General features: G+C 42.5%; 1 protein-coding gene across 1 annotated transcript in view; it reads right to left on the reverse strand.

The window, feature by feature from the left end:
• The window catches only part of LOC109092676 (probable E3 ubiquitin-protein ligase HERC1), a 44,426-nt gene that overhangs the window by 2,795 nt on the left and 23,321 nt on the right, over positions 1-18,310 (reverse strand). The window contains 42 exon segments of the mRNA XM_042760000.1: positions 30-199; positions 330-499; positions 2,009-2,147; positions 2,265-2,434; positions 2,554-2,674; positions 2,774-2,804; positions 2,806-2,894; positions 3,173-3,328; positions 3,465-3,646; positions 3,744-3,882; positions 3,960-4,085; positions 4,170-4,235; positions 4,349-4,666; positions 4,779-4,952; positions 5,342-5,443; positions 5,570-5,716; positions 5,821-5,941; positions 6,804-7,015; positions 7,159-7,289; positions 7,382-7,582; positions 8,453-8,589; positions 8,673-8,800; positions 8,880-9,085; positions 9,457-9,670; positions 9,765-10,032; positions 10,113-10,287; positions 10,445-10,645; positions 10,806-10,858; positions 10,942-11,210; positions 11,577-11,806; positions 12,592-12,713; positions 12,834-13,041; positions 13,151-13,267; positions 13,583-13,743; positions 13,840-14,056; positions 14,457-15,232; positions 15,479-16,008; positions 16,931-17,014; positions 17,178-17,417; positions 17,701-17,871; positions 17,982-18,092; positions 18,195-18,301. Coding sequence (XP_042615934.1) covers positions 30-199; positions 330-499; positions 2,009-2,147; positions 2,265-2,434; positions 2,554-2,674; positions 2,774-2,804; positions 2,806-2,894; positions 3,173-3,328; positions 3,465-3,646; positions 3,744-3,882; positions 3,960-4,085; positions 4,170-4,235; positions 4,349-4,666; positions 4,779-4,952; positions 5,342-5,443; positions 5,570-5,716; positions 5,821-5,941; positions 6,804-7,015; positions 7,159-7,289; positions 7,382-7,582; positions 8,453-8,589; positions 8,673-8,800; positions 8,880-9,085; positions 9,457-9,670; positions 9,765-10,032; positions 10,113-10,287; positions 10,445-10,645; positions 10,806-10,858; positions 10,942-11,210; positions 11,577-11,806; positions 12,592-12,713; positions 12,834-13,041; positions 13,151-13,267; positions 13,583-13,743; positions 13,840-14,056; positions 14,457-15,232; positions 15,479-16,008; positions 16,931-17,014; positions 17,178-17,417; positions 17,701-17,871; positions 17,982-18,092; positions 18,195-18,301 — 7,690 coding nt within the window.

Genomic DNA, 18,310 nt, shown 5'->3' on the forward strand with positions numbered 1-18,310 from the left:
TCTGGCTGCAACTCTTGAGCATGACTGACCGTGTAGAGATTCTTTTGACTGTGATCTGTGGGCCGTAGTTCTTCCCCTGCACCATGGTCTTCCCGATAGAGCGCACCATGGGCAGTGTGTAAACTCTAGGGGCCAGCAGGGGCCTCAGCTGACCCTGGACTATACCCCATGTACCTGCATTATAGCGTGACGTGCAGCTCTGAAACACAAAGGATTCATGATTGAACAGGACAGTGTTCATGGAGGTTTTTTTTCCCCAACAGCCTCAGAGTAAAGAGACAATATGATGCAAACATGAGATGTTTGTGAGTGTTTAAGTGAGTGTATACCTGGTTGTTGGGGCTGAGGTTCAGCAGTCTCCATGAGGAGTACATGAGGTCAGAGAAGTGGTAGAGCAGGCGCAGTCGGGCTCTCAGAGCCTCCATACTGACCTCTCTCAGGGCACTGTACTGAGGAGGCACACACAGGGGCAAGCCCAGCTGCAGAGGCACTGATGAACCTGAACACACAAACACTCCCCCTCAACAACTGATCATCACAGCTACAAGCTTTGAAATGTGTTAAAAATAAGGAATTAGTGCAAAAAAAAAAACAAAAAAAAAAAATTAATAATGATGCTGATAAAATGATCAACTAATATACTACAATATTGAAAAGTAAGCTACTGGTGTGGCTACCATAACTGCTTTATGAAAACTTTGAGCTTCGATATTTTTATGATCTTAAAGCTGCAGTCGGTAACTTTTAATGCTCTAGCGGTTAATAAACAGAACTGCTTGCGTCTTGCATAAGAACATTGTAGCCGGAGCTACTTCTCTCTGTTTATGTCTATGAAGAATCACAAAGGTACTGGGTTACTCCGCCGCGGTACCCCCGAAGCAATCTAAAATAGTCAAAATATAAACACTTATTATAGGTGTACCCTAGTGATTCAGGACAGACTAAAAACACGGTTTGGAAAATGATTCATCTCGCTTATTATATACATTTTGTAAATTTTGAACAAAAAAAAAAAAAAGTTATGGACCGCAGCTCTGATTGGTTGTTTCTTACCGGGAGCGGTGTATTTCTGCAAATGGCAATAGGACCACTGGGAGGGGCCAGAGGAGCTTAATTTTTTCACAGATTATCTGTCTCATATTCTACTGTCAGGACATAATGACAGGTTTAACAAATATTTAAAAAATACATTTTTACAAAAGTTACCTACTGCAGCTTTAACGTGCCCCTATTATGCTATTTCTAAGGTTCCTAGTATTGTTTTGGGAGTCTTCTACAATAGGTTTACATGCATGCAAGGTCAAACAACCCTTTTGTTTTCTCAAAATATGCATTTAATATCACCTCATTTTCCAACGATTCTCAAACGATTTGTTCGAAGCAGTTCAGTCTCTCTAAACCCCTCCTATGGTCGAGCCTCACTGATTATTACAAATTTTTGTGAGACTGCAATAAACTGAAATGAATGACAGCTCAATAATTATTATAGGGAGCACCGAGAGTGCTTTCTGAGCTAATTCATTCAGAATTTGAATAAATTTAGTTTTTCATTATGCTGTTGGACCAGTGACAGCTGCATGCTGCAAACATCCGCATATAGACTTTTACAATTTTTCACAATTTTTTGAGAATGTGTGAGTTCAAATTTGACATGGTCGCATTTGTGCGAGTGCGTGGTCTGCCCTGTTCCACATGCAAGTCCTGTCACCAACAGCCAGGGCTGCGTTTCCCGATAACGATTGATCTTAAGAGTTTAAGGTTTTCAGCATAGCATTTAAAAATACAATAACTGTTCTACAATAACGAATGGACGCAAAAGTACACGGACCCCTTCACATTTTAGTGCATAGGTTTTTGTTTTTGTTTTTGATGTCCTCATTCCACTCCCAACTTGAAAACAATAAAAAAAATTCTATACCTAATATACAATAATACTAAATAATAATTATATGCTAATAATAATAATATTAATAATAATAAATGTGAGCCAGTGTGTATGTGTCTGTACCTGGAGCACGTGGCGGTACAGGCGGTGCAGTCCATGCTGCACTGTGGCAGCGGCCTGCAGATATCTGCTGGATGTTTTTGCCTTGTAAAGCACTGATGAGGGTCGGCTCTCTGACATGGTTGGTGTGGCCCAAGCCCAGCTAATAAAAAATGTACAAAAACACAAACTGATCAATTTTCATGCTATTGTTCAGATATTACATAAAACCAATGGAAAATGGGAATTTGTTAACCCCCTCCTCCCAATAATCACACACCTGTCCCTCTGAGTTGCTCCCCCAGGCATAAACATCTCCAGTTGATGAGAGAGCAAGTGTGTGCTCGGCCCCAACAGCCACATCCTCTATAAACACGGCCATTAAAGCAGGGACTTGCTGAGGCCGGTTATGATTTCGTGCTCGACCCTCTGGCAGACCAATCAATCGATCTGTCACATTATAGCAAAAACAATTAAATAAAAACAGTGGACTTGCTTGAACATTCATAAAACAGTTTATATTTGTGTGAAGCTTCTCCCTGAGACAAGTATGTGTGCGGATGGCTTACCCTGCCCAAACGTGTACACGTTTCCATCTTTGGTTAGAGCAACAGAGAACTGTGTGCCACATGCCACCTTCTTTATTCCAATTCCACACAAAACATCCACTCTATAAAATAAACCCACAGACTTAATTTAGCGAAGGCCAAGAGTTTTGTTTATGACATGTAATGTTTAATTGTATATGCTTGTGATGCTGTTGTCACATTAACGTGTCAGTAGTTGTACCTGTGGGGAAGATTTGGCTGTAGAGTTTCCCTCCCAGTTTACCATAGTCTCCATCTCCAAACGCCCAGACGGTCATCCCATCAGCTGATACTGCCAAAGTGTGATTCAGCCCACATGCAACCTACACACAACCATGATACCATAAACATCAGATAAAATTGTGTTCAGAGGCTATTCAAAAGTCCACAATGAGAATCTGGGATTCAAAATCGAATTTAAACATGGAAATATACAATATTTATTTATATAAGAATAAGAGGATAAATAAATGCCTTCATTCATTTATTCTTAAAACATTTAATATAATGTTAAATATATAAAATAAAATAATATAATTAAAAAATTAAAAAAAAAAAAAAAAAAAAACTTTTGAACAGCACTGTATGAAGAATGTGTTACCTGCCCAACCTGGTGGCCCTCCAGTGCACTGACTCTCTCTGGTAACTTTTTGTTAGAGGTGTTTCCAAGTCCCAGTCTGCCATAATCTCCATTACCAAAGGAGAAGAGCTTTCCGTCTGCAGTCACCACCGCTGAGTGTTTAAATCCACATGACATCTGAACACAAACACATATTCTGATGAATTTACACAAACTTCATCATATACACCTCACAGGAAAAAGAAGAAGAGGAGAACTGGAGAGGCATCTGGGGGAGTTTAGGAGTGTGGAGAATTTGAGAAGTTTTTCTGACCTGGACCACCTCCTCTCCCTGCAGCGCTTCTATCTGCCGCGGCCTGCGCTGTCTGTCACTGTTACCATGGCCCAGTTTTCCGTAATCTCCATCTCCCCAGCTGAACACCTCGCCGCTCTCAGTTAGAGCCATCGAATGGCCATCAGACCCACAGGACGTTACTAGCTGGGTCACCACGAAGCCTGCACAAACACACATCACACTTGCTGTTAACACTTTCAGGGTATTGTAACATATATAATGAAAGTCATTCCGAGTTTGTGTGTGATTTCAGCATGCCTTGCAGAGCAGATATGACAGTGAGGACGTGCAGATCGTCTGAATTTCCTTGTCCAAGGCGGCCGTAACTGCCCTCGCCACATGCAGACACGGTTCCGTTAGCCTGGATCACGAATGTGCAGTTCTGCCCACAAACAACCTGACGAAACAAAAATGAATAAATAAAATTAATTTGTTAAAAAAAACAAAAACAATGTTTTGTGTGTTTGTTTATACCTGTTGGGCTTGAGAAAAAGAGGGAGCCAGAGTTGGCACCAGAATGTTTCGCCCAGCCTCGGCGAGCTGCCCATGCCTGCCAGCACCCCATAAAAACACATCACACTTCCCGCCAAGGTGCCAGTCCTTAAAAACATACATTTAAAACCTTTAAATATCTCTTGTTATATAATATTTATTATTTAAATAAAATATATATGAATGTTTTACTTCTGGTCTGGAAGTGGCCCATGACATGATCTGCTCATCCAACCCAGACACCCACTTGCTGTTGTCCTGTGTGCGATTTTTAAAAAGGCTGTGATCATCATGAACAGCTCAGTTTTTCACAATTAAATCATTTAATATGTCAGTCTCACTGCAGGACATTTGTGTGTTCTTTCTCTCACCATAAGCAGTGCCAGTTTGTCTTTGGCCACGGGCTCCAGGTCGGGGACGATGAAAGACTCGGGAAAGGTGTGCCCGCGTGCGAGGGCTTCGGCTGTTTTGACAGTGGTGGAGAAGCAGTGAAGCCACGCCCACTCACTGTTGGCCCAGGAGACGGGGGAGGGGGTGGAGGAGGAGCCAGGCTCAGGTGGGCAGTGGGCCAGGTGAGGCGGGACAGGAGGGTGACACAGCAGAGTATCCAGCTGCAGACCCACCGCTAGAGACGACAGACACTGCATGTAAGGACTGTGGACGAGCTGCTCTCCGCACACCACATGAGGCTGAAACACACAAATAAACAACAGGAAATCACCTCAACAATGTCCCTATTTTTTGCATTTTTACATGAACAGTATTTGCTAAAATTATATCAAAATTAGTAGCTGTGTGTACCTTCTCATACGCATATTGCTCCTGAAGCATGATGGGAAGTCTCTCCAGGAAGGCTCTCATGCACGGAGCCATGTTCAGTCCCACAACGCCCTGCTTTTTTAGTGCCGTGCGGCAAGTTGCTAGCACATGATTGGTTGACATGGACTCTGATGAGCTATTAACGACCAGCACATCCTGCAGAACAAATACATTTCTTATTAAGTAACATCTTTTCTGAATATCTTCAACAGAAATGGGCACCAATCGAAACATTTTAACTTTAAGAAAATAACTTATATGCATGTTAATGTATCCAGCAAAAAAACTGAATACAGAGTAACTGCCCCTTTTTTTTTTTCCTTCTACTTTTTTCCTTTAATGTTTGAATCGGATGCTAATATTAGGAACAATAGTTTTTTTTTAAAGACATTTTACTTATCTATTTTATTTATATTTGAATATATGTGTTATTTAACCATAACTGCTTTGTTTATTACATTTTTTATTTATTTTTTTGATAAAAAAAAAAAACTCATCAAAACAAATGAAAATCAATTGAATTTAAACATTCAGGATTCTTTTACCTTTGAGCGATTGGAGCAAACAGCTACACCTACGTCAGGGATCCAGACTGTGCTGTGAATTGCTCCAGATCCAGCAACTACCGTCTGCAGCACGGATCCATCCTACACATATAAACATACGCTCAAACATCATGAAAACACTACAGTGAATCCTTTGGAGTTTGTTTGTTAGGACTGTAAGTTAGCCTGTATGCATTTGTGAAGTGTGTGTCCATGGTAGACACTGACCCGCAAAGACCAGATGTTCAAAAGTCCGCCCACTCCTCCAGACACAAGAGCAAGCCCATCTGGACTGAACGCTACTGTCCTCACAGGAGTCATGTGACCCTGCAGCTGGAACACACACACTGCTCCTTCACAGCGCTGGGGGTCCAGCTGGACAGAGACCAGGGAAGTCACATAACACACACAAACAAATACTAACTGATAAAAAAGCACAGACAGCAAAGCATTCAAAGGTTTTTAATTGCTCATGTTACCATCAGTTTGGATTTGAATTCTGATTCCCACCAGGCATCAGGGCAGGCAGTGCTGGACTCTGAGTATGACGAAGGGTCCTGAGGTACCTTCCATACAGTTACCAGACCGTTCTGACAACATCTGTGAGAAAGAGTTTTAATCCCTCAATGTTTTTTATGATCATATTCTTATTTTAGGTTAAGGACATATTTGACAATGCACACTTTATGAGTAAAAGGTGAAAAAAAAAAATACAATTACACCCTTGTGACTTGAAAAAGGCCTAAAAAAATGAATTTCCTGTGCTTTGCAGTGAAACAAATTCACCAAAAATAAATCAATAACAGTAACATTAATCATAAAAATTTAAAGAATGATTATTTGCTGTTAAACTGAAAAAACGTAGCACTTGTACACCAGGCAGTAACATTTTGCATAATTTTAAAAGAAAACCATAAATTTATTAACAGTATTTGAACTACTGTTCAAATTTTTGGGGTCAGTAAGATTTAAAAATGAATAAATAAATACTTCTATTCAGCAAAGATGGATTAAAATTAAAGAGTTAACAAAACATTTATATTTGAAATAAATGCCATTCTTTTGACCTCATTATTTATCAAATAATCATTAAACAGGTAGCATGGTTTCCACAAAAATATTAAACAGCAACATTGATTATAAGAAAAGTTTCTTAAGCACCAAATCAGCATATTAGAATGATTTCTGAAGGATCAAGTGAAACTGAAAATTCAGCTTTGCCAACACAAGAATAAATTAAATTTTAAAATAAAAAACAGTTGTTTTAAATGACAATAAAATTTCACAATATTACTGTATTTGTGATCAAATAAATACAGCCTTGGTAAACATAAGAGACTTCTTTCAAAAACTTTATCGGCAAAAATCTCTCCACCCCCACTTTTGAACAGTAGTGTAATTAAATATAGCAGAACTGGATTTAGTTCTCTCATGTATTAGAGTACACTGTGTCTGGACGTACGTGGCAAACATGTTGAGAGGTTTAGGTTCCTGACCAGGCAGGCTGCACCAGGCCACAGCATTGACAACAGCAGGATGGGTGATACTTTGCAGACATGTCCAGCTTTGACCCAAACCTGTCTCTGACCCTGTCCATAAACGCACAATCTCCTCTTTAGCACAGCTTAGTAACACTTGCCCACCAGGAGCCCAGCGCAACGAACTGATGCTTTCCTAGAGTCAAAGCACACAAAGAGAGAACAACGATTCAACTGTCGGTGAAGGCATGTTAAATTACTTCTTCACACATGAAATATTACAGACAAGAATGCGTGAAAGTATGTTATGCTTAGGCTTATGATCATGATGACTCTAACCTTGTGGGCATCAATAACCACCACAGATCCATTCTCTGAAGGCTCCTTAGAGCCAATTAGAAGCCTTCCATCAGCGTATCCAACTGCAAAGGGACGATCCTCACTGTACCATGCAATTTGCATCACAGCCACTGTAGAAAAGAGCAACAAACAATGATACATACATGTAAATGTTTCCTAAAGTAGTCTTTACGGTTTATGATTTCATAAAAACTGTTAGTACCATCTTTTCTGAAGCAGTGCTGGAGTTCAGTTCTCTGCAAATCAGAATCATCAAGAACCTCGAGAAGTCCCAGTGTCCCATCCATGCGACCCACCAACAGGAGCTCTCGAGGCTCCCCGCTCCACAGAGACCCTGCCTCCTCTTCTGGCCAAGCTAACGATGACACCCAGTGAGGCTGCAGGTCCAACGAGGCCTTCCCACCTTGTGTGCAAAAACACAACATTAAGGATGTGCCAATATTCAAATTCTGTCTGCTATTTATAAGCCAATAAGCATGTTATGGCTGAAAAATAAATGGTATTAAAATATATATAATGTATTTCATTTTGTCTAAAATTAAACATACTGAGAACTACTATCAGTTGTTTCAACTGCTACAAGTGAAATAAGGCATTACAACATTAAAATGTACATTATGAAAAAAAACTGATTATATTTATTTAAAGCTTAATTTAAAGCTAAATTTATTTATAGCTGCTTCATAGTATTAAACAAGTAAAAGAATCAACGATGCAAAAAGGAGACAAATTCTGCTATAAAGCAGCAGCTGTAGCAAGACAATAGTGTCATTATTCAGCTCCAGTCAGTTCAATAACTGTGTAACGTTCATTCATCATGAAACAAGTTCAATTCAAGCTATAAGCAGCTCTACTGAAGACAGTTGTATCATTATTCAGCTCAAATCAGTTCAGTGTTGATTCAATTTGCAGTTCAATTAGTGTCGATGTTGCAAAATTCATGAATTATGAAAAAAAAAAAACAATTCAGCTATAAAGCAGAGACAATTATGGAATTACTCAGCTCAATTTAGTTTTATTCACATTTGATCATGTCAGTGCCTTGATCGATGATATTACTGAATATTAAGTGACAAATAAAAGCTGTTCTTTCAAACTTTCCGTTCATCAAAGAATCTTGAAACGTTCATAATAATAAATGTTTCTTGAGTACCAATTCAGCATATGAGAGTGATTTCTGAAGGATCATGTGACACTGAAGACTAATGTAATGTAGAGTAATGTCTGCCAAACTTTTGAACGGTAGTGTATATGGTGATGGTGAGCGACTCACCATTGACTTGCCAAATGTTCACTATTTTTTCCATGGCAGCAGCCAAGTACTTCCCACTGACACTCCAAGCCATTGGAGCCAAGTTTGGATCACCTGGAGACCCCAGGTTACCCATACACTCCTCCGAAGTGTCATCTCTGAAGACAGACAAAAAAGATCATAAACCTCACATTTCAGTGGGTGAAAAACAGGCCTAATTAGGACAAAGAGAGGAACTCACCCTTTATTAAAGACACATGTCTGCTGCAGGGTGTACAGGTTTTTGGTCACATTCCAAATGCGGACCGTCCCATCATTCCCGCTAGTTGCCAGAAAGCCTTTTTTACTACACCACCCACATGTGATAACCTACAAGAGACCAAATGATTCAGAAACTATTCCAGTGCTGTTTAAAAGTCGCAAACACACGCCGCTGGGGGAATCCTACTCTGCTCTGGTGGGCCTCGAGTCTGAAAGTGGACCACTTCCGCAGGTCTCCTGCCACGTCAGCGAAGGTCTGCGGGCGGCTCTGGTTGTCTCGGTCGTGAGCCGCCAGTGTGCGCACCAGCTGCTGAGCGGCCCATTGGCGGTGCTGCGACGAGAGCCGAGACGAGAGGCAGCACGCCGCCAGCGCATTTGCCAGCTCCAATGGGCCTACAGCAAGAGGGGCACAGAAGTGGTGGGCATAGAGAGGCGACATTAACCCTGTGACAACCGAGCAGAACAAAGCCAGGCCACAAGCGAGATAAACATACACACGTGCCCACAGATGGGTACACAAACACACACAAACACACACAATGAGAAAAAAATATTAAATTAAAATGGCTGTGATTGGTGGCAAAGGCGGTGGTTTTCAGGCTGCAACACAACAAAGCTTCATCTAACAACCCCTCTGCTGCCAAAACAAACACATCAAATCAGATTTATGAGATTTAACTGAACAAAACAAAATAATAACAAAAGACGACAAAAAATAAGTAAATAATGTGAGTAAATAAGCAGCTGGCTAGATGTTAACTAACCTCTTTTTTCCAGTTCAGCCTTGTCGTAGCCGTGTCGAAGCCTGGCACCTTTATCGGCAAGCAGAGCTACCAGCGCCTGGGTCACCACAAAATTGGGTGATGTCACCAGCTTGTTTTCTTCGGCCACTCCCCTCAGGAAACTGGGCAAGAACTTCCTCTGTATTGGATCATCTACTGTGGTCAGGTTCATCCCGGTGGCAGCTGATATCAGATTCTAGAGGAAAAGTGAGGCAGGGTGAGACATGAAAAGATGTAACGCTTTTTCTTGTCTCTCTGTTTATTCGCTATTCATGAGAACATCTGTTTACCTGAGTGCACAGCTGGACCAGGAGTTTGGCAGCGGTGGGGCTGTTCGATGCCAGACAGCCAACGGCGGTACTGAGGTATGCCAAACAAGAGATGGGTTTGGTGGGCTTGCTAGCCCCTCGTGGGCGCTCAGAGGATCCAGGGCCTAATGTAAGGCCTGTGGAAAGTCCAGCTCTACCTGCAGCAGCCAAACACATCAGACGCACCAGAGTCCTAATGTCTGTCAAGCCCAGAGACTCCAGTCCTGCTGCTAGACTGCAACTAGAGCCACTGAAGAGCAGAAATATGAGTCACATCAGACAATATGAGAAATATGAGTCATAAACAGACACATCAATAAACACACTAACCTAACTGACAGCAGGGACAGTGCTCTCATGACCATTGTTCTGGCTAACAGGACTTGTGCGGCGGCAGTGACTCTTCTCAGAGCCACCAGGCGATCAGCAGACATCTGCAGACCTGCCGCCTGCTCCCCCAAAGACAAGCGACCTGATGAGCTCTTATCCACTGAGCTCTGGCAACCTATAGACGGAACATTCATTACTCATGCATAGAAATACACATACATATACAAATCCTAGACGATATCTGTGAAATTACAGGCATTTTAAACCATGATGCATACTCTGAACCACTACAGTGGCAGAGTCTCACCATCACATTGGTGTTATTATTGTACCTATCTGCAAGAGAGTCTCCTCCATGCTGTTGGTTGCAGTGACCATGGCAACAGAAGCTCCGAGAGGGTCAGTGTCTGGAAAATGGACTGCCTCTGGGACGGGTCTGCGTTCACTAAGACCCAGTGGAGCAGAGAGCAACTCAAACTCCTCCTCACCCGTCAGACGCTCTGCATCGTCTACATCCAACATGTCCCAGTCTTCTGCAGGAAATTTTTTTTTATTTAGACACACTGATCAAATCACACAGTCTGGAGTGGTTGTTAATAATTCTAACAAACTTTACATGCATTTTCGGTGTTTTTAATATTTGCTGCATTTTGTTTTTTATAGGTATATTTTGCATGTGGACACTTTTAGTACCTTCATACACACTGTCTTGCTTTCCAAGCAGGTCTGGTGCTTGACCTTTATACCTGAAAAACAGAGATCGGTGAAAAATGTCAGATTGAAGTGAATTCGGCTATGTCAACGCATGCATGCAAACTCTCAATCTCACCTCTCAGGCAGTGGACCTTTGATCTTGCTCTTCATGTTAAGGTATTTCTCTCTGCAGCTGCCACAGAGCAGATAATAGGGATTTCCACTTCCACACTCTCCTCCAAACCAACCGTCCACATAAGAGCCATTGCTGCGGTAACCCTGGCGATTGGCACTGCGACCGCATCCCGGGTGACTCTTCTTCATGTGTTGGTTGAAACTGGACACGCTGACCCCGCACAGCTCACACACGACCACCTCATCACGGTCCTCTGACTCACACACATGCTAACACAAAAGCAAACAAGACAAAACCACACAACTGCGGTCAGATGGGAGAGCAAGTTGTGTATATGTGAAGATTTGAAATTAATGAAAGCCAATGGAACATGGATCAGGGCTGAAGCATCCCAGAATGCATTTGCTGCTTCTGTGCTGTGCCGGCAAAACATGCACCAGTGTTAGTGAGAGTGAGGGAGCTGCTGTGCTTTAGCAGAAGTTTGTCTGTGTCCAATATTGAGGACACGAGTGAGCAAACAATATGCAAGTACAATATTTGTGTTCTTGAACAAATGTGTAGGTGTGTGTACAGCCGTGCAGGGGTTAAAGGTGAGTAGTAAAGCAGCGGCAGCCCCAGGCTGCTGTCACACACACCCATGTTGGCCAGTCCAGTACCTCCGGGATCCACATTCCCAGAATGTCGGAATCGGATGCAAGCTCCTGGGTGAACATGGCCTCCATGGCTTCCTGATCCAATTCGAGCTCCAACTCTTCATCCAAATTGAAGTCATACAGCGCCCCGAGAGGCCCAGGCTCCTGCTGCAGTCCAGAACCTTCTCGACGGGCTTGAGTTCGATGTGCCTGCACTGAGCGGTACAGTCCAGCTACACAACAAAACACAGTGTTAGTGTGGAGTTTTTTTTTTTTTTTTTTGGATTCTTAAAAATTGAATTGGTTTGTCTGTGTACAGGTTGTGATGGCCGACTTGCTGACCAACCAGTCAGTGTAGTTGACAAGTTTAGCTAGTTTTTACTTTTTTCCCTCATTCTAAAATTAAAAATATATAAACTGTCTGTCTGTCTATACCAGGGATAGGAAACTCCAGTCTTGTCCTGCAGACTTTACCTCCATCAAGCACACCTGAAAAACTAACGTATGTCTTTAGCATTGCTTGATAAAGTACAGGAATGTGTGTTTATAGGGATGGAACTAAACTCCACCGGAAAGTGGCCCTCCAAAACCAAAGCTGCCTAACCTTGATCTACACTTCAAAAGTTTGGGGTAGGTAATAATTTTTTTAAGGTCTTGAAAGAAGTCTCTTATGCTCACCAAGACCACATAAAACTAAAAACTGTAATATTGTGAAACATTATTACAATTTAATAATTTAAGTCTTCAGTGTCACATGATCCTTCAGAAATCATTCAAATATGCATTTATTTGATGCTAAAGAAATATATATATTTTTGAAAATAGCTAAATATTTTTGTGCGAACCGATACATTTTCTTTTAAGGATTCTTCGATAAATAGATGCTGCTTAGGGTCAGATGAACCTAAAAACATTGCTATACAGGACTTCATTGAAAGCGATTAATTGACTAGTTGTTCAGATTAACCACTGACTAGTTGATTTAGAAAAGGTAACTTTGGAGATGCCTAGAGTTTACCTGCACGAGCTAGTAAAGTGCGTGCAGCCAGGTCAAAGCGGTGTTTCCTGCTGGCTGCAGAGCGTCCTCTGGGCGTAGGGCCGGCAGAGGAAGAGCCCAAATCTTGATCAAGACCTTCAGGACTAGAGGGAGAGAGAAGTAACAGAATGATGAATGGTCAACAAAAATTAAGCTACACACTGTTTTCTTACACTCATGCAACAATACAATATGTCATGCCATACATTCTGTAGGTATTATACCTCTCACTGAATCCCTCCTCCATCTCTGCAGCATCAGCGTTGGGGATGTCACCCGGTGAGCGCAGGAAGCTCCTCTCTGTGCTCTTACCCCCTCCTGCCGCACCAGAGAAGGGGTCTGAAGCCTCATCAGAGTCTGCCGTGCCTGGGTGATCGATCATCCACATCGCAAGCACAGTGATGTTCTGAGCATCTGCCTCACCACGTGCACCTACAGACCAACACAGAACATACTCTGAATATCTGAAATGATAACGTGGAAAAAAGCAGAAATTCTGAATTAAGACAAAACATTTCTATGAGAGTGAATGTGTGTCTACCTGTTGCTTCCAAAGCTTTCATGATCTGCCTGAGTGAGAAACCCATTTCCAACAGCGGAACTGCGATGGCAGGAGGAGGTGGAGATGTGGAGAGACGACTGCTGGGGTCTGATAATGCTGAGAAAATAAACAAACACAGTCAGCTGTTTAATACAGGCCTATGTATAAATGGATATAAAGTCATGTACACAGGTCTGAAAGACAGCCTTTCTAATTAATTCTTTTTTCCCATTACACATGATATCATCATAATTTGAGTGAAATATTGAATCTTTTATATTATTTTACTTTTTTAATTTTACTTTATTATTTTCCTGTGCTATTTATCAAGTGTAAAATTTAAAGAATACATTTTAGTATATTTCTTATGTGTTATCAGACTCTTGGACCACATTTTATTAATTAAGAACCAAACATTTTATGCGTTTGTACCTGTCCTGCTGGTGGTCCTGGCAGGCTGGGACTCAGGTGACGTGAGGCTCTGTCTCCGGCCGTGCTCGTCTGACGGCGAGGTGGGCAGTGATGACACAGGAGGGGTCTGAGCTCTACGTGCTGGCAGAAGGGTGGTCGTCGGGTAGCTGGAGAACATCTGCCTGCTCAGACATGCACATGCAGATCAATCATGACACAGATTGAAAGATTAATTGTTCACACACTCTCAAAGAGACAAAGTGTGTGTGTGTGTGTACCTGAGCAGGCTGAGTGGCATTACTCCAGGTGATTCAGAAGCCGGTGCCGTCTCGGCGTCTGTGACAGGTGTGGTGGCTGTGGTAACGGGTGTGGTGGCTGTGGTGGTGTCCTCCAGTGAGGAGCTCATAAAGGAGGTGCTGCTGGAGGCTGATGGGGAGGTGGTGACCGGAGTTTGAAACTGTTGGTCTCCCTCTAACTCCTCACACTCCGTGTCCACTAAAAACACACACAGATGTACCAATATGAAAATTCCTGGTCTAAACCAAAAATTCTTGACCCATTGGACCAAAAATTTCTAATAATGTTGAATGAATCTTCATTCAAATGAGGTGAATTTACATTACATATAGACCCCAATCATTTTTAAAAATGGTTTAAATAAATTATATTCTCCTCCTGCTAGGGACAGCAAAATGTACACTGTACAGTCTAAGACTATATACACTACCAGTATAAAGTTTGGGGTCATGATTTTTTCAAAGAAATTATTAATACATTTATACAGAATGGTTGCATTAAATCAGTCTAAAGTGTCAGATGTTAAAAAACCTTTACTGTATAGTATAGATACAGTCAGTTTATGTGTACCAGGCTTGTTTTATGTTTTCTGATATACCTGTCTTGGAACTCTGGCCTTCCTGTTCTTCAAGTAGGCTATTGACCACCAGTTTGTAGATCATGGTTTGCGCCCGCTCTAGGTCTGCCAGCCCAAGTGCCCTTTTGATGGGCGACCTCATCACTGCCCGTTTCACCATGTGTCGCATCAAAAACTGCAGAGCCGATCGCAGCTCCGCCTCCTCCTGACACACGCTCACCCCAGGGCTGGCGCAATCCGCGTTATGGCCACTGTCAGGTGTGACTTTGGGGATCAGCAGCAGTTCGGCATATTTACTACAGCTCAGAAGTACGCTTAGGGTCTTCATTGCTCCGAGATACAGATACGACAACTGCACCGCATGCACCTCCATCTGCGCAGCCGCCTCCTGTGAGCGTGTCCCCACCATTTCCTGTAGCCTGCGCCGGCCCTCTGCTTGAGTCTGCTGCGTGGCATCCTGCGTGAAGGCAGCCAGCTCGCTTTCGGAGCGGGAGTTAGGTGGCGCATGAGCTCGAACCTCGTCCAAGCTGTGAGATACGCGCAGATCACCCGCCCCCTCTTTCGGTTTGATGCGTGACTCGTTCTCCCGTTCTTCCTGGGGTTCGTGGCGGTGTCTCCGCTCGTGCCGCCGACCAGAGACAGATTTGAAGCCGTCGTCCTGCAGGCTTGCGAGGGCGGTGAGGTCCAGTAGCAGAGCTGCAGTGAGTCCACGGAAACGTGAAACGTCGAAGGGAAGAGGCTCGATTGGCTCCAAGTTGTACAATGGCGTGTCACTGGGCGACCAAAAAGTGGGGAAGTCAATGAAAAGGAGTGACAAACCAAACAGAAAGAGAAAGAGACAGAGAGAGATAGTGAGGGAGCAGGGAGGAGGGCCAGGGAACATGCAACATCATGGAGCTAATGCAAAGGAAAAAGTCAATGAAATGATCAGGGAGGAAGAAAAGTGGATAAAGAGAGCAAGGAGAGCCCTGGGGAGCAGGAACGAGGTAAAAGCCTCAATTTCACATTCATATAAACCACTCAAACAGATACCCATCTCTCACCTGATGGTAATCTCCGCCTCATCCCACTGCACCTTAGCTGATGTGCTCCCCTCCTTCACCACACCCAGAAGAGTGGCATGTCTCCCCGTCTGCTTGTGCACACACCGTCCCCCCATCCTTAACCCACCATCTACTCCCCCTATCACAGCTAACACCGGCCACACCTGGTGGCACAGCGTCCGCAGGTGCGTCTCCGACAGCTCTGCTGAAGTGTGCCGTCCGCTTCTTCCTCTCTCCTCCTCTCGCTCTTCCTCCTTCTCGTCCTGCTCCTCTCTGCTCTGTGCCGAGCGGCTCTTGCGCAGTCTGGTGGCCCCTGCTGGAGGAGCTCCTTCTCGCAGGCAGCCTCTGATCTGCTGGAGGCGCTGGAGGATGCTGCGGTTGATAGTTTGAGTCCAGCGCTCCGAGCGGTGTAAGATCCGGACCAGCTGGGTGGTGGCTTCCGCAAGGACAGTGGCCACAGGGCTGCAAATTGGGTCACCAGGCAACAGGTCACGTGGTGTGCCCCTCATCTGCATGTCACAGATTTTTACCTGCAGGGTAGGGGTGGGTAACATATTGGTTAGAACAATATAGAAAAGTAGAAAGTTGTCAATCAGTATGCATTTTTGTTGATATCGTTGTTATGGCAGTGCTACATGACTTTCCACAGCAAAAGACATCATATTTTAGTTCTGAATGCAACTTTACAGTCTGAAGTGACTATTAGATAAGACAAAATATAGGCAAGAAAACATGTTTCTGTTAAGCTTTACGGGCAAAATCTAACATCCAGTGTGAACAGTGTTTTGATTAAAAACCACGGCTCTTATGAACTGCTTTTTTTTAAAGGAATCATTCAAAAACTATATATATATCAAATGTTTATTATAGAATTATATAATATAAATTATATAATTTCATAAAAAATATTATTAACAAACCCCAACTATTAAAAACATGTTGGTTAATTTAAATAAAGCTGAAATTAAATAAAATATAAACATTTGATGAAATTACCTTTGTATAAAAAAAAATAAAAAATTAACCTGAAGCCATAAAATTATTAATTGAAAAAAAAAAACTATTACTAAAACTGAAATAAAAATTAACTGAACCTAAATATTTTAAATAAAAAACTAATCAAAATGAAAAAAAAAAGCCAAATTAAATCTATATTTAAAAAAAATAATAAAATAAAAATTAAATTAAAATGTAAAATATTAAGCTTTATAACTATGCACATTCGTACATTTGTTTCATAGCAATGTATGCAACTATTCAAATAAAAAAGCATCATATTTTGTTATTGACCCAAAAGCTTTAAAAATATCATGATATAATTTTGTGCTTATGTTGCCCACCTCTAGGGTGACACAATCAGAGTGCAGACTGACCTTCCACCAACATGATTATGCAGTCTGAACAGTTTAAATCAACAGAGTTTAAATCAACATCAGCACTTGTGTGTCTTACCTTCTCCCCGGGGTTGCTGCTGTAGAACATGACACAAGGGTAGAGCTCTGTAGCATCGACATCCTCAAATGCCAGTTTGGGTTCCTGCCACATAGAGCCACGTGGTTCAGCACATAAGCACATATGATGAAAGAGAGTTGAAAAGAGAATGTTGATGAAAGAGGATGTGTATTATAGCTCAGCTATTGCTATGCAAGTAGGAAACATGGCTGAATATTTGTGTGTTTGTAAGTGGGCTGCACCGCACCTCCCCGTTCTTGCCAAAGGACACAGTCCTGGCCTCCATGTCCAGCACACAGGTGATGTAGTCTCCCTGTGTGTAGCTGGACAGCGTGAGAGTCTGCTCTCCGTTATGGTAGAGGTTGCCGCTGTAAGCACGGTAGAGCCACATGTCGGCTGTTGTGCGGTGGTTGAAATCATGCACAGGCCAGCGTGACACACCCACACACGTTCCCTCATTTCCACGATTCTCCTTCACGATATAGAACTGAAAACAAATAACACACCCTTTCATACTCACACAACTCGACACAATGGCTTACATGAACTCAGCATATTATGCACCAAATCAGCATATTAGAAAGATTTCTGAGGGAAAATATAGCTTTGCCATCACAGGAATTATATTTTAAAATAACTTAAAATAGAAAAGTTATTTTAGATTGTAAAAATGTTTCACAATATTACTGCTTTTACTGTAGTTTTGATCAAACAGTGTAGTTTTGACGCCCAAACTTCTGAACGTTAGTGTAAAACAAAGTGTGTAGAACCTTCCACTGGTAACAGCCAGAGGAAATGCCAGTGGAGGCCAGGCCGTAACCTTTGCCTCCACTGCCATGCGTCAATCCCTGTCCGCTTTCCACCACACAGCACTGTGCCTTCTCAGGGTCAAAGGTTACTTCCTGGATAGGCAAATTTTCTTCTTCCTCCTCTGATTCACCCTAAAACAACAAGATGGCATTGAATGGCATCTCAGAAAAGTTAATGTTGAGTATGAGTACATTTTAAAGCATTACAACCTCTTACACCTGACTGACTGAATCTCCCTCACCTGTAGTTTGAGTTCCTGCTCTCTCTCTTTCATCTGGATGGTGTGTTTGGCTTGAGCAACAGGTGCCTCCCACATACAGTCCGAGAGCAGCGCCAACAACCTCTCCACCACCTACCACACAAAGACAAGCTAACTTAACTCTGCAACAGATATTCCATAAAAAAAAATAAAAATAAAAAAAAAAGAGCACAATAGAGGTGTGTGGATTTAGACCTGGGTCATCTGATGGTCCTCCACGCTGCTCTCACAGGCGGGAAGCACAGCTTCCAAAACATGCAGAGCTAACAGCCGTGTTCTCAAATTACCAACCAAAGGAATGCCTAAAAAAC

This window comes from Cyprinus carpio, chromosome A7 (assembly GCF_018340385.1).
Source record: "Cyprinus carpio isolate SPL01 chromosome A7, ASM1834038v1, whole genome shotgun sequence".
Taxonomy (NCBI): Eukaryota; Metazoa; Chordata; class Actinopteri; order Cypriniformes; family Cyprinidae; genus Cyprinus; species Cyprinus carpio.